Source organism: Podarcis filfolensis, assembly GCF_964270895.1.
Source record: "Podarcis filfolensis genome assembly, chromosome: 11".
Taxonomy (NCBI): Eukaryota; Metazoa; Chordata; class Lepidosauria; order Squamata; family Lacertidae; genus Podarcis; species Podarcis filfolensis.
Genome location: NC_139613.1, coordinates 49,041,878 through 49,058,388, shown reverse-complemented (window position 1 = coordinate 49,058,388; position 16,511 = coordinate 49,041,878). Strand labels below are relative to the sequence as shown.

At 42.6% G+C, this 16,511-nt stretch overlaps 1 protein-coding gene across 2 annotated transcripts in view; it reads right to left on the bottom strand.

Moving 5' to 3' along the window:
* ADAMTS19 (ADAM metallopeptidase with thrombospondin type 1 motif 19) overlaps window positions 1–16,511 on the bottom strand; it is a 121,256-nt gene that overhangs the window by 89,683 nt on the left and 15,062 nt on the right. Inside the window, exon 3 of one of the 2 annotated variants that reach the window (XM_083576570.1) lies at window positions 2,025–2,166. In XM_083576570.1, coding sequence (XP_083432696.1) covers window positions 2,025–2,166 — 142 coding nt within the window. Of the gene's footprint in view, window positions 1–2,000; window positions 2,167–16,511 lie in introns of both variants that reach the window. The other variant, XM_083576569.1, reaches the window with a different exon arrangement.

The window sequence follows — 16,511 nt, the reverse complement described above, 5'->3', positions numbered from 1 at the left end:
ACCCTTAAACAACACCAATCTTGATGCTTTCCTCTGTAAATTCAGGTTTACCCGATACAGGGTTAATCCAATAGATTGGGGGGGGGGATTGGGATCCAAACTGCTCCATTCAGGGTCACAGATGATTTTGGGGGGCTGTTTTTGGATGGGTAGATTAACTGTCTACTACTTCCCTTTCTATGCCCACAAATTTCTCAGTGCTTTCATTTCTTTCCTGCTAATCTCATAACTATTTCAGGTATGCTCCTATTCTGAGACATATTTTACTTTGTGATCTCGCTGTTAGTAAGTGCAGCCATATTCTTTTGATCCCTCAAATTTGCTCAAAACGCAAAAACTGCACAAACGTACAATTGCCTAACTGTGTGTTTTTGCACACTTCCTGGGCAGGGATTTTTTAAAAAAGAAAAAAAAAGGCAGAGACAATGTGTGCATGCACATCTATCAGCACACATGCCCTGTCAGTAAAAAGGTAAAGGTAAAGGACCCCTTGACGGTTAAGTCCAGTCAAAGGCGACCATGGGGTTGTGGCACTCATCTCGCTTTCAGGCCGAGGGAGACAGTGTTTGTCCACAGACAGCTTTCTGGGTAATGTGGCCAGCAGGACTAAACTGCTTCTGGTGCAAAAGGACACTGTGATGGAAACCAGAGCGCACGGAAACACCGTTTACCTTCCCACCGCAGTGGTACCTATTTATCTACTTGCACTGGTGTGCTTTCGAACTGCTAGGTTGGCAGGAGCTGGGACAGAGCAACAGGAGCGCACTCCATTGAGGGGATTTGAACCACCAACCTTTCGATCGGCAAGCCCAAGAGGCTCAGTGGTTTAGACCACAGCTCCACCTGGGCCAGTACTTAGGTGGCGTAACAGAATCAACAAATTTGAAGGAAGGAACAACACAAAATGGAATGCCTACTGGAAACACTGAAGTTCCTCCTCATATGCAAATTCAAATATATGCAGATGTTTAATCTAGTCTAATTCAAACGGGGGGGTGAGGAAGTGAATTTACGGCTAGATAATGCTCAAATGTGAGCAAGCCCTAAACGAATTAACAAAGTAAGCTTAATTAACCTGGAAACAAACTAAAAACCCTGAAGTGGTTTTGCAAGAACTGTATTTTGACACAGTGAGCTTGGCTCTTGAGCAGTTTATCATAAGCACAACATTTGAGAACCACAATGAAGAAGAGGCAGATCAGAACAAGGACAAAAAGGGAATCAGCTTTCATTGCAGAAGAGAGTGTGATCCTATCCAAAAAGTGAGTTGGCAGGTTGATTTGCGACTTGTCCTGTTAGAATCCTGGCACATCAATTCTCTACACATTTATTTGGAAACTGTCTTCAGTTAAATTTATTTCCAAGTAAAGGAGTTTCTGTCCACTGATTTTAAACAGAGACTGAGGCTCCATGTACTTGGAAGCAAGTCTCACTAATTTCAGTGGAACTCCAAGTAATATTGTGTTTAATGGGACAATCCAAATTATAGACTACTGAAATCAATGACACTTTCTACAACTCAACAACTATGGAATAGGGCTAATTGTCATTTAAAGTAATAGTACTCAGGTAACCAGAGCCTAGAGCTTGCCGATCAGAAGGTCGGCGGTTCGAATCCCTGCGACGGGGTGAGCTCCCATTGCTCTGTCCCAACTCCTGCCAACCTAGCAGTTTGAAAGCACGCCAGTGAAAGTAGATAAATAGGTACCGCTCTGGTGGGAAAGTAAATGGCATTTCCGTGCACTGCTCTGGTTTTGCCAGAAGCGGCTTAGTCATGCCACATGACCCAGAAAAAACTGTCTGGGGAGGCAGAAAAACGCCAGCTCCCTCGGCCAGCAAAGTGAGATGAGCGCCGTAATCCCAGAGTCATTCACGACTGGACTTAACTGTCAGGGGTCCTTTACCTTTAACCAGAATAGCGACTAGAGATTAAGAAAAAGATATTTGTTTCTTACAATAAGTGCCTACTGCATTAAATAGGTTAACAGGGATTACGTTACCAGTAATAACACCACAGTACTGACTATGAGAAGCGGGCTTTTCAGTGGCTTTCTCAGGTATGGACCTTCTACGCCTGTAGACGCGATGCGCATGACCTGTCACAGCCACAGTGTGATTGAGTGGTTCAATAAATATGAAGTCGTCATTCAGCTGCAAAAAACCCATCTGCAGTGGGAAACAAAAAAGCAACAGATACGGTGTGTTATTTAACGAGGCTCCATCATGCCACATATACAGAATAAATTTCAAATAGACCCTTAATGCTTTAAGACTTCCTGAAGCAGCCAGAATATGCTTGTGATGATGAGACGTAAGTTACATCAGTATACAATAATTCCAAACCACGATATTTTGGAGGCAGGTCCAGCAGCGCAGATATAGGCAACTTAGGTGCCAGGTCCTGTTCCATTAGCCTCTTTCTTTCCAAACGCTAAAATAAATGTCATTTACTTTGACTTAATGTGGGTGGGTGGCTATGTGCCAGTAGCAGATGCACAGTGAAATATTTAGATTTCTCAAAACTTGCTTTGGAGGCCCCAAGAGGTCGTTTAAATATGTTCAGCACAATCTATACACTCGTCTTACAACATCCCACATTATCATTTATGTCTTTGTTTATTAAAATGAAGGACAGTTATTAATAAAATACTTCTGGTCAGGAAAAACACACCTAAGGCTGCTTCAAGTATTATTATTCCTTCTACATGGAAATCATCTCTGTCTTGGGGAAACAGTGCAAACTTTTTCTGCTGCAAGTACACATGCTGGGAATCCAAATCTGGGCCAGTCCTATCATTGGGCAGAATGAGGCAACCACCTCAGGGAGCAGATGCTGGCGGGTGTGGTGCAGGCAGAGTTTATTTATATTATTTATAGATGTATGGCAATGTACAATTGAAACATCATAAAATTGCAATATTATAAAATACAGAATTACCTACATTCAATCAAATTAATTTCTGGGGGGGGGGGAGTGGAGAAACATAAATGATTTCAGCAAGCAGCAAAATATCAGAATTGTGGGTGCCTGCCTGATTTCGGAGGGAACAGTGTTTCAAAGTACCGGTGACATTAAGCTGCTTTAGTCTGTATAGAAACTCAATGAATCAGAGACAATGAGGAGGGCTTTTCCAGATGGTTGAAGTGACCAAACCCAAAGAATGCTCATAATTTTTCGGCATCCTGGAATAAAGTGGCAAGTGGAGTGCTACAAGGTTCTGCCTTTGGCCTGTTGTTGTTCAATGTATTTATAAAGAAGAAGAGGAGGAGGAGGAGGAGGAGTTTGGCTTTGATATCCCGCTTTATCACTACCCTGAGGAGTCTCAAAGCAGCTAACATTCTCCTTTCCCTTCCTCCCCCACAACAGACACTCTGTGAGGTGAGTGAGGCTGAGAGACTTCAGAGAAGTGTGACTAGCCCAAGGTCACCCAGCAGCTGCAGGTGGAGGAGCGGGGAAGCGAACCCGGTTCCCCAGATTACGAGTCTATCGCTCTTAACCACTACGCCACACTGGCTCTAGTAGACCACAAGCTTAGCATGAGTCAACATTATGATGCAGCAGCAGTGATAGGAGAAGTAACATGAGTCAACAGTGTTATGCAGAAGTAACAGTACCACTCTATTCTGCCTTGGTCAGACCTGGAATATTGTGTCCAGTTCTGGGCACCACAATTGACTAAGGACATTGACAAGCTGGAACTTGTGCGGAGGAGAGTAACCAAGATGGTCGAGGGTCTGGAAACCAAGCGTTATGAGGAACAGCTGAGGGAGCTGGGTATGTTTAGCTTGGAAAAGATGAGACTGATAGGAGATATGATAGCTGGGAACAGTCTTCCTTCCAGCACTCATGGCAGCAGCAATGTAACCTTGTCCTAGACAGTCTATGGCTTTGTACACTAAAAGTAATACCTTAATCTTATTTTGGTAGTGTACTGGCAGCCAGGCAGAGCTTTCAGCACTAGTACAATATGCTGATATGCCTGTCCAGGCAAACATCATTCCACAGCATCCTGTGCTAGTTGCAATCTCCAAACCAATCTCAAGAGCAGCCCCACATAGAGTGCACTGCAGTAGGCTAGAGATCACCACTGTGGTTCAGCTAACCTTGTCCAGGTATGTCTGTAGCTGACATAGCAGTCAAAGCTAGAAAAAAGGACTTAGGATAACCTGTGTCTCCAGCGACAGTATCAGATCTAAGAGTACTTCCAAGCTACATATCTAACCTTCCAGTTTCCTGAAGTTGGGAACTATTCACCCACAGGGCTTCTGTCTCACCAAGATTCAGCTTCAGTTTATTGGCCCTCCTCCAGCCCATCACCAACCACAGGCAGTGGTCCAAGACTTACACTGCCTCTCCTGATTCAGGTATTACCAAGAAGTAGAGTTGAGTGTCATCAGCATACTGATCACATACAGATTCAGTATCTGTGATCCCATAGATACTTGCCTGGGAGTAAGTTCCACTGAACTCAATAGAAGAACTTCTGAATAGATAAGGAAGGGATGGGATTGTCACATCCAAGCCACTGCTCAATCGTTAAGCTTACTGGGTGGCCTTGTACAAATCACTGTATGTTAGGCCTAAGCTACCTCGTGGAGTCATTGAGAGGGAGAATGATGTAATTGTAAAGCACTGAGTACTTTAAAAAAAAGATAAACAGCAACAAACATAAAAGGAGACTGCTCATTTTATATCAGGAGCACGCCTCTGTGTTTTTACAAGAATCTCATTAACGGACAAAGAAAAGTAACTTTTTATTGCTTTAGTGAAACACAACATCTGGCAATATATCAATGAAGATAAGAAACAGGTTTACAGAATCATACTTTGAAGTATTTTCTCATGAGTTACACCATCTAATGAGTTGTCATTGGAGATAAGAGAGAGACTGTGTGTGTTTATATAGGACAGGCCATTTGCTGACCACCACATGATGGGCCTTAAATCACAGCATGCGCTGAGATGGCAGCTTGCACCAAATGTGTATAGACTTCCAAACTCTGGAATGACAGGTACTGGGTCCAATCTTGCATCAAAGTCAAAATCCTGACCTGAATTTCATTTCCACCCTAGCCCAGGTGTACAGCAGCTAGTTGGAGTAGTTATGCAGTGGAAGTGTTTTAAATGGCTTCCATGTGGGCATTGCACCCCTTTGCAAACCCCCTCTATGTGTGTGAGACAGCTACATTACTCTCTATCTTTCAAAAAGAAGTAAGCTAGTTTGCTGGCATTATATAAGCATACGCATACAGATTTTCTAACATATATAAGAGAAAAGGGAGCACATCTCAAATTACAGTTTTTCAATTCAACCACAACTAGTGAATTCTGGGGTGTTAGAAACTATATGACGTGTTAATTGTAACTGAGATAACATAGCCCAATCTTAGAGTCCTGTGTGGACTCTACACATACAGTTGTACCTTGGAAGACGAACACCTTGGGGGTCGAACGTTTTGGCTTCCGAACGCCGCAAACCCAGAAGTGAGTGTTTCAGTTTGCGGAAGTTCTTTGGAAGCAGAACGTCCAACACAGCTTACACAGCTTCCAATTGCGTGCAGGAAGCTCCTGCAGCCAATCGGAAGCTGTGCCTTGCTTGTAGAACGTTTTTAGAAGTCGAACGGACTTCCAGAATGGATTCCGTTCGACAACCAAGGTACGACTGTACTCTCTTTTAAAAAGATCTATGAAGTTTTGTGACACATTTGCTAATCCATTTTTTGTCCCTGCTTTTACCTTTCTGTCTCTGCCCACAAAGTTGGTAGCGATTATGAAAACAGCTGTCTATGTATCATGAGATCATGATCAAACAGAACACCCACAAGACAAATAGCATGCAGAAAAACCAAACACACCGATGAAATAGTCAAGACTCGGCCAGCTACGATTAGATAAATAAAAGAGTCAATCATTCTGTTCTGAGTACAGCCCTCTGTCATCAACTATCTTCATTTTTGGACAGATAGAGAAATGATACCCAAATGGTAGCCAGTAAACTCTGTCTTTGATTAACTGTACTTCCTGACATACTTGCTGTGCTGGATCTGCACAACATATTTTTCTTAAAGTTCTCTGTCCACCTGCTGATGGCTGATCTAAATTTGTTGGATGAAGAAAACGTCCTGTCTCTCATCCATGTTAACTCCCTCCTTAAAAAGTACTGTGGGATTTTTCAGCTAGTTGCACAACACAAGTTTCCAGAGAAGCGGATCCATCCCAAGTCCGTGCTGAACAAGTTCACTGTGCGACACAAAGAACACATGCTGTTACTTGAAAGGCCTTCTGCGTACAGTTGCTCAGTTTGATGGCTGACTGTGTAAACCAGCTGAGTGTGTGGACTGATTCATCTCATGGGGATTCTCAATGCCACAAAACAGTCTTTGCAACAGCAGATGAGGGCACAGAAATTCTCCCTGCAGTGGGAGAAATCCACCGGGAGACCCACTCTTCACATTATAACCCCTGCCTCAAACAGCCACCACGTGACATTTGTGACAACAATGCTACACACATTGGATCCATTTACAAACCAGTTTCAATATGAGGGCTTGGAAACAAACCTTAGAAGAAGCAAAGTCAGAATCAGGAAAGGCGAAGGCAAAATGGGAGATAGAAAGGGAACAGTTGAAAAAGGCTTCTGAAGAAGATATGATCCACTTGAAATTGCTTTGTTCAAAATATTGTTATCATTCTTGCATTGAAGTCAATGATACAATGAAGACTATGTTAGAATTAATGGTTTGCTGGGGAAGCTGGAAGGACACTAGGATTTTTTAACCCAGGAGTCAAGGAATCTCACTGACACCTTCAGCACAGACGAACCACTGAAACAGCTTGCATATTGAGAACCACATCGATAGAGCACTTTCAGTTTTGAGAAAAGCAAAATGTCGAAAGGTACCCAGTAAAATTGAGTCCTTGGGGGGGGGGGATGCCGAAAATGATTGATTGCAACAAAAAGAAAGGTCGATTTTTTAAAAAAAAAAACGCATTCCAGACAGAAAGTTACCAGATATAAACTCCTCGTGCCAGTGGCGTAGCGTGGGGGGTGCAGGGGGGGCCGGCCGCACCGGGCGCAACATCTGGGGGTTAGGGTTAGGGGGCGCAAATCCACAGGTTAGGGGACGCAAATCCACGGGTTAGGGGGCGCAAATTACTTGCCTTGCCCCGGGTGCTGACAACCCACGCTACGCCACTGCCTCGTGCAAATTAAAGAATATGGAACAGTTAAATACGAATAAAAGTCAACACATCAGTGGCAGTTAAAATAAAGGATCAACATCAGAACTGTATTATTTGGATTAAATAAGCGGATCGGAGCAGGAAAAAGTAATCAACATCTCCCAAAAATCTCCTAAAATCAGAACATGGGAAGTCAACCAAAATGTTTAATTTTGAATTTGACGAATGGCTTTTTTAATTGAATTATGATTTGTTATTGTATTAATGTGGTCTATATTGGATTGTTTTTAATGAAAAATTAATTTAAAAAATTATGAAAAAGAGAAGCAAGTTAGAGATATATGACTAAAGCTGCTTTCAATGCTCACAATATGCCCCATTTAAACTATGCATGCTATACTTTTCTTTAGACTCTAGATCTAGAAGGTTTAGTGCTTTCTACACTGTGCTTTTATTCTGTGTCAATTCTTTCTTTTTACAGCTAACTCCTTTGAAATCATTCATTCTTTTCAAGAAAGCTTAACTTTAATTTAATATAAGTTAAAGCTCATTTGCAGAAGATGTTATTCTTTTCACAGGACTATTTCTTAAACAGTTTATTTTTAAGTAGGCTCGGCTGTATACTTTCTTGCCAGCAATTACTCAGGGGTGCCATTGAAAATTTGTGTTAACAAAACCATGTTGAGAGACTGGAAGAAACCCAGCATACAGAATCCCAGAGCTCATCTCGAATCTATGCAAGCCCCTGATAAGTTATATACCAAAAAAAGAGTGTAGCACATTTGAACCATATATCACATTGAGATAATAATTACTACCGCATCCTGTGTATCATTCCCAAGTACTGGAGGCTACACGGAAATAATTAAATATGATGTAAGCTAAACTTCATAGTTAAGAACTTGGCTTTGCCCTGCAAAATAACATTCAGAAACAATTATTATTCCATATATAGCATTCTAGCCTGCAGAAAGCATGACAGATTTATATACTGCTTTTCTTCTTCTTTACTCCTGAGATGTGCATCTGGGTGTGTTCCAGTCTGAGGTAACAGAATTCAATGTAATGACAACACAGGATTCACTTAGGGAGGATTTGCAAGATACAGTTACCATGAGCGCCATTTTTGAAGTTTCAGAAAGCGATACTGTTAACCTGGACGTGCATTTTCTATGTTTAAAAAAATACATGCATTGCAGAGGAGAACGTGACGACCCCTAGGAAAATGAAAAAGCTGAAAGAACCTTGTGGCATCTTTAAAAGCCAAGAGATTTATTAGCAAGTACAAGGCTTAAACCACTGAGCCTAGGGCTTGCTGATCAGAAGGTCGGCGGTTCGAATCCCCGTGATGGGGTGAGCTCCCGTTGCTCGGTCCCTGCTCCTGTCAACCTAGCAGTTCGAAAGCACATCAAAGTGCAAGTAGATAAATAGGTACCGCACTGGCGGGAAGGTAAATGGTGTTTCCGTGTGCTGCTCTGGTTTGCCAGAAACGGCTTAGTCCTGCTGGCCACATGACCCGGAAGCTGTACGCCGGCTCCCTCGGCCAATAAAAGCGAGATGAGCGCCGCAACCCCAGGGTCGGTCACGACTGGACTTAATGGTCAGGGGTCCCTTTACCTTTACCTTACAAGGGTTGAAAAACTAGATCCTACTTAACCAGATGCACAAAACTGGGTTCTGGATAATGAAAGCTTATACCACAATAAATCTGTTAAAACTGCCACAAGACTCACTGTTGCTTTTTACTATAACAGTCCAGTCTGGCTACCCTGTGGAATCACCTGTCAGCCTGTGATGAACTGGAGAAATTGCAGGTGGGTGACCCTCCTGCATCACCTATAGCTGAATATATACAAATGAAACAAGCAATTATGCTATGGACACTGAAGGTGATTTTGATCAGATGGGAAGATTGAAGCACAGGATGTGATTGTGAGCCTTTCCACCACAATCACTGCACTATATCCTTGTGAAAGAATAATTAAGACACACCAAATAAATTATTTTTAACTTGCTCAGCGCCTATCTAATTTCTTCATGCAGGGTGCAGAAGAAGGCTACTAATCAATCTCAATATGCTGAAGCAATAAATTCTGCTTAGCAGTTACATGGAATACAATGTTCATACATTGATTAGACAGTTCAACTCAGTGTTCTTCAAGTCTTTCCAAAACTTCATAAGTGAATGCTTCATCGTCAATTTTTGTACTCATAGACTGTTTTGAGGTCATTTTGGCAAGCAAGGGGTGTATTATTATTTTATGGGCATAAAAGGAATATGGAGCACGAAATGAAATTATAAACATTAACGGAATATAAAGAACGAACTTGAAATATTCTGTAAATATTCACAAATTTGTTTTTTCTCCCTATATGTAAATCTCTTAAAAATCAAGGTACAGTACTTCAAACAAGCAATAAATTAAGTCTCATATTTATTTCAGTGGAAAAACTACATCAGTTTCCTCTTCCTATAGGGTCTGTTCTCAAGAGATCTGAGATCACAGAGGTTTTTCACTATAATTGGCATTTTAAGGCAACTGGTAGAAGCAATTCGTAATAAACTGATCTCATACGACGTTACCAACAAACTTACAAGTGTATATATGGTATTTTCAACTTCTATTCAAACAACTTAATCACAAGCTAACCTTTGAAAATTCTGGAGCCATGTTTTGTGAAAGACTGTTCTCATTTAGCAGCTCCTTCTAATGACTGCTCCCCACATCAAATGGGGGGGCACCTTTTGCGTGGTCACATGCAGCCCCCCCCCCAGATCCCAATGCGGCTCCTGGTAGTTCGGGCTGGCTTCATCCCCCCCCCCAGGCTGGAAACCTGGAGGTCTCCGCCTACCTCAGCCAGTCACCCAATCCCGCCTGGAGAGGCGTTGCCAGGGGATCGGCCAGGTAAGAGGGACCACCCTGCCCACACAGCAGAAGGTGAATCTTACCTGCGAAGCGTCAGTTGGCTCCAGAGCTTCTCCCACCCTCAGTTAAGACTCTTTTGCAGGTTAACCTCTTCTCCACAGGTACGCAGGCGCTGCTACATCATGGTCGCTGTTGAAGGGCCGGAAAGGAATTCTCCTGCATTGGCAGGTTAGCCTTTGCCGTAGCAAAACGTCACAACTTTGGCGGTTTCAGGTCTTGGGCAGAATCCTTTAGTCTATCTTCCTAAATGGGGGGGGGGTGAAGTGGTGACCCACGACCCCCTTGCGGTGGTGATCCCAGGGTTCCCTGTTAAAGGGGTCTTGAGGGGAGGCATTGGCCACATGCCGAGAGTTTGTCATTGCTCTCCCCTACAACAGCGGTGAAACGGGGGGGGGGGGGCCTCTTGCTTGAACATATGTTCTCCAGAGCCAGCCCAATCCCCACACATTCTGGATAACCCTGATGTCTCCCAGATCCCCGGCTGGGGACTGGGAAGGATAAATGCCCAATGCCTGAGCCACATCTGAAACTTAATAAAGTTGTGGCCAGTTTTAATCCCATAGCACGTTGTCTTGAGTCATTACAGTGGTACCTCAGGTTAAGTACTTAATTCGTTCTGGAGGTCCGTTCTTACCCTGAAACTGTTCTTAACCTGAAGCACCACTTTAGCTAAATGGGGCCTCCTGGTGCCGCTGGAGCACGATTTCTGTTCTCATCCTGAAGCAAAGTTCTTAACCCAAGGTACTTTTTCTGGGTTAGCGGAGTCTGTAACCTGAAGCATATGTAACCCGAGGAACCACTGTATTCCACTTGGAGATCGCCTGGGGTTGGAGGGACTCCGCCTGTCCACGTAAATAAAGACTATAATAATAATTACATTTACTGCATATCTCAAGCCTTTGTCAATGAAATATGCTCCTATAGGACTGAAAAAAAATCTATAATGTGTTTGTGTCCATCTTCTACAATTCCATCTTCTAGGTAGTCCTCAACTCTGATGAGGTTTGAATTGCCATGTGGTATTTCAGGGGCCTCCCACCTTAATTTAGTGAAGATGTAATGTTTTTACCAATGCAGCCTTGAGGGTCAATACCACCCCATTAGGAATGATGGAGCAAACAAACAAACAAACAATGCATGTAAAGTACTATGTATCAGAGTGTTTAAACCTATTAGTTGTGTCTACAGATATTCAGTCCAGAACCTGTTTTTAACATTTTGTGTGAGCAGAGGCTGAAGAAAACAAAAACCCAATATTTTGTCTATTATGAAAACAGACAAGTCACTCACTTCCCTTTTAAGGAATGTTGTGTACCCCACAAGGCTTCTTAAATCTTAGTACTGAAGCAGAGGTATTCATTTTTTATATATAAAAGGGTGCAAAAAAACCCACCTTATTTTAAAATTACAGCAGTGAGGTTACAGGGAACCAGACAGAGGGCCTTCTTGGTAGTTTGACCCGCCCTGTGGAACACCCTCCTATCAGATGTCAAGGAAATAAGCAGCTATCTTATCTTTAAAAGACATCTGAAGGCAGCCCTGTTTAGGAAAGTTTTTAATATTTAATGCTGTGTTGTTTGTAACACTCGATTGGGAGCCACCCAGAGTGGCTTGGGAAACTCAGCCAGATGGGTGGGATATAAATAAATTATTATTATTATTATTATTATTATTATTATTATTATTATTATTATTCAGTTTGATGACAATTCAAAAAACATTCATCCGGAAGCTGACCCCAAACCAGCTTCTGCCCACCAAGTTCCACTCCTGACGCCACGCTTGAAAGACGCCGCCGTTCTATGAGAACAAGGGAGGCGTTCGTGGTGAGTTCCAGCACCTCTTTTTCTAGAAAAAGAGCACCGCATATAACACCATCGACAGAGCTTCCACGTCACTAGATGTCAAATTTCACACAACGCTTCTCACTGGAGCTCTTTTCATACATTCAGCGGCCAGATCTCAGAAAGAAAAGTGCAGAAGTGAGTAGGGAAAATGAGGTAACAAAAGTACATCCTGGGAATCTTCAATTCACTACTCTACCACCCATCTTGCATTCCATATACAAATAGTTCATAAGACCATGCTCATGTCTGACCATTCAAATATTACAGAGATGAATCTCAGCATACCATGTGTTCCCCACCCCCCCAATTATGAATGCACATGGGACAATGTAATGATGAAGCAGCATTTAGCCTCAGCCCCTCCAAATACTAGGGTATTCCATTAAAGGAATCAGGGGGGAATGGTCATGTCCACGGGGCCAGGACCCCCAGACAGCAGTCCCTGCAGGGGTCACCCTGTTTGATGTAAGTCTTAGGAACCTCCACCTGGATTGACCTATGCGTCATTTCCTGTTGGTGGTCCAGAAGTATTTTCACTTGCCCCATGCCCAAGCAAATAGAAGGGGAAGAAATGGAGGCAGTGAGAGATTTTACTTTCTTGGGCTCCATGATCACTGCAGATGGTGACAGCAGCCACGAAATTAAAAGCCGCCTGCTTCTTGGGAGAAAAGCAATGACAAACCCAGACAGCTTCTTAAAAAGCAGAGACATTACCTTGCCAACAAAGGTCCGTATAGTAAAAGCTATGGTTTTCCCAGTAGTGATGTATGGAAGTGAGAGCTAGACCATGAAGAAGGCTGATCGCCAAATAATTGATGCTTTTGAATTATGGTGCTGGAGGAGACTCTTGAGAGTCCCATGGACCGCAAGAAGATCAAACCTATCCGTTCTTAAGGAAATCAGCCCTGAGTGCTCACTGGAAGGACAGATCGTTAAGCTGAGGCTCCAATACTTTGGCCACCTCATGAGAAGAGAAGACTCCCTGGAAAAGACCCTGATGTTGGGAAAGATAGAGGGCACAAGGAGAAGGGGACGACAGAGGATGAGATGGTTGGACAGTGTTCTCGAAGCTACCAGCATGAGTTTGACCAAACTGTGGGAGGTAGTGAAAGACAGGAGTGCGTGGCGTGCTCTGGTCCATGGGGTCACAAAGAGTCGGACACGACTAAGCAACAACAACAACATGCCCAAGCCAAACCTCTTCCATCTGTATTCAATAAAGTGGTGGCCTGTTTTGATCCAAATCTTAGGGGTCTTTTATTTACCTGGGTTGGGGACTGGGGAGACGGCACTTGGACCTGCAAAAGCACCTCTAACGCCACTGTCGCGTATTGCCAGATTCCTACATGAAAGTCACTTCTGCAGGGAACTGTAACCCCCAACTGTAAGTTATGCATCCATACAAACACATGCAAAACATTTCAAGCGCCTTTGCCTAGAAGCAAGCCCCCATCACCTCTTGAACAGTACTGTAATTTAACACTCATATAAAAGAGCTGATTATATATCTCAACAGTGATTTTGAATTTTATGCCATTTGCAACAAGCTATTTGTTTTATGCACCACACCACATTAATTATTATGAATAGCATTTCTTTTCGTGTTTCAAATCAGGGTATATATGATATTATGATTGTGGAAAATAGTTTTAAAGATGTAATTTATTAAACTGCTGTTTTCACAGTTGAAAGCCAAACTCTGCTGTAGCCAATATATGTTCACAAAAGCATGATACAGTAAATATATCATGCCCTTGCTCCTAGATTTATGATGCAGAAATCCATGAAGTCTTACTTCAAACCAAAAATACACAACATTTATTCCAACAAGATGGAGCTTTGGTATTAAACGACACTGTACGTCTATTTTGCAAAAACGACATTTAATATTTTCTCCCTTAGATGTGTGCCCTTATGGGTTATGCATTATTTTTTCTCGTGAAGACACCATCTGATTTTGTATTTAGATTGTAATTTATCAGAATCATTTAGATTGTGATAATTCTACACAAACTATACACTCAAAACCTCTTAAACCTGAATGCATTGGATGAAATAACAAAAAGGCAAAAAAAATACCTCTCTTTAACTATCTAGCATTATAAATGACAAAATTGGTCTTGTATATTTTATTATTATGTGAACTATGAATATTTACCCAACTGTAAGCACAGACATTTATTTTCCATCTTACAGAAAATCACTGTTCTGCCCAATAACTGCCAGCTCTAGTTTCTGGAAAGTTCTGGGCTATTAATCTTCAAGTAAGTGATACTGCTTAGCACACTTGTGTGTGCATAGAAAAAGTCTAGCAGAAGTTCTTCATTCCATAATTGCTTGATGTTTAATCGGATATAAATTCTGCAATATTGCATGAACAAAACTATTATGTTATGCTCCTTGGCAATGAAGGATCTTTTTAGAAATAATGTTATCATTCCAACAACCAAATAGTGGTGTTCTGGGAGTCACTGCAATAACCACCTCCAACCCCTCCCCCCCCCAACTCAATTTCAGGGAGCGAGCCGGGAGTGGAGGGAAGCCATGTTGTGCAAATGGAAATTCTTGCACAGGACTTCTGCGGATGGGATTTTTTAGGTGAACGCCACCCTCTTAAACTGATTTTAAAACATCAAAGACATTATACAGTGGAACCTTGGTTTTCGAGAGTCTCAGAAGCCGAATGATTCGGAACCCAAACGTCGAAAACCCAGAAGTGAATGCTTCCATTTTTTAACACGCTTCGGAATTTGAATGGCTTCTGAGGCGCATTTCTCCATTTCCACCACTGAAATTGCCAACCGCCCATTGGGCCTCGGTTATTGAACGTTTCGGAAGCCGAACGGTCTTCCCGAACAGATTACGTTTGACAACCGAGGTTCACTGTATTGCCAAACTTTCCATGTTAACAGAATGTCAGCCCATTACAGCTGTCAGCCCATTTGCTCTTGCCAGCAGGGCTGACAGAGAAACAGCACATCACTGAGGTTCCTGACCCTGCGACATCTTTGCTAAGGTCTCAGTGAAATGCATTAACAGAAGTAAACACACCCATTCATGAGAGGTGCTCCCAGGGAGGCAGCACCATTCACATGAATGGGATGTGGTCCGGCTGAAGCAAAAATAATTCATTTGAAACCCATTTAACTGCCCTACGATGGGCTTTCAGCCTCACTGGCAGCACGAGGGAGCATTATTTGTAAGGTGCAGTGGTACCTCGGGTTAAGAACTTAATTTGTTCTGGAGGTCCGTTCTTAACCTGAAACTGTTCTTAACCTGAGGAACCACTTTAGCTAATGGGGCTCCCGCCACCGCACAATTTCTGTTCTCATCCTGAAGCAAATTTCTTAACCCGAGGTACTATTTCTGGGTTAGCGGAGTCTGTAACCTGAAGCGTCTGTAACCCAAAGCATTTGTAACCCGAGGTACCACTGTATATGCTTATTACAAAGGCAAGAAACTGATACCCTCCAACATCCATTCAATGCTGTCCAGGGTTGTAAAGACTGCAGAGAGAATAATTGGGTGCACTCTTCCCACCTTAGATCAAATCTATGCTGTCAGGTGTCATAAGAAAGCTGCAGAGATAGCGCAGGATAGTATGCACCCCAGAAATTATCTCTTTCAGCTTCTGCCATCTGGAAGAAGGTATAGGGTTATAAAGGCCAGGACTAGCCTCCTGAAAAACAGTTTCTGCGCAAATGCAATTCTGGTTCTAAACGCAGCATAAGGAGTCTCTATAGTATATTGTATTTTAAAACAGGGTTTCAGAGTTTTTAGGGGTTTTTGAATGTTTTATGTAGATTTTCAATTTCATTGTTCTGTATGGGACAATGACAATAAAGATATCATATATATCGTATATCCAACCACTGTACTGCAACCCTTTTGGTATTTAGATCTAGCCATCTCAACTTCAGATTGATAGGAACAGATCAATAGATGGTCTTAAGATTGGCTTGTCAAACAAATGTGCTTGTGAACAGCCCTGAAGAAAGGTTGCTCCCCTTCTGTTTCACAGTGATTGTCACAGCGTTCTGTTCACCTTCAGAAACCCAGCTGGACTGGCAATTTTTCATAAACAGTGCACATGTTACATCATGGCAATGTAAGTAGAAGCCAATTGCTCTCAGTCTTAAGGACAAGCTTGTGGAATGAAGGGTGAATAGCCGTTTTAAATATGAGATGTAGGCAGCACATGTAGTTTTGCATTCTGCCGCTGAAGCTGTGCAACGGTTCTCAAAGAGTGTCATTTGCTGAGTAACTACAGCTGCGATACCTGGCTTCTCCTACGAGGTGCCCCATCCAACTAGTGCTGGCCTGAGTTGACCCAGCTCTGCTTTGAAGATCTGGTGGGAGTCCAAGGTAGCGCAGCTGAGGTAATTAAATAAGCACATGCAATTGTTGGAAGATAGTCACATTCAAAAAATGAAGTCACTTAGCGTTGGCTCGGGGCACACTTCTACATTTCTGGATATAAAACTCATTCAGAAAATGAATTTTGACTTTTGTACCGGTGGACCCGAGGAAAACATCGTATAATACACAGCATGT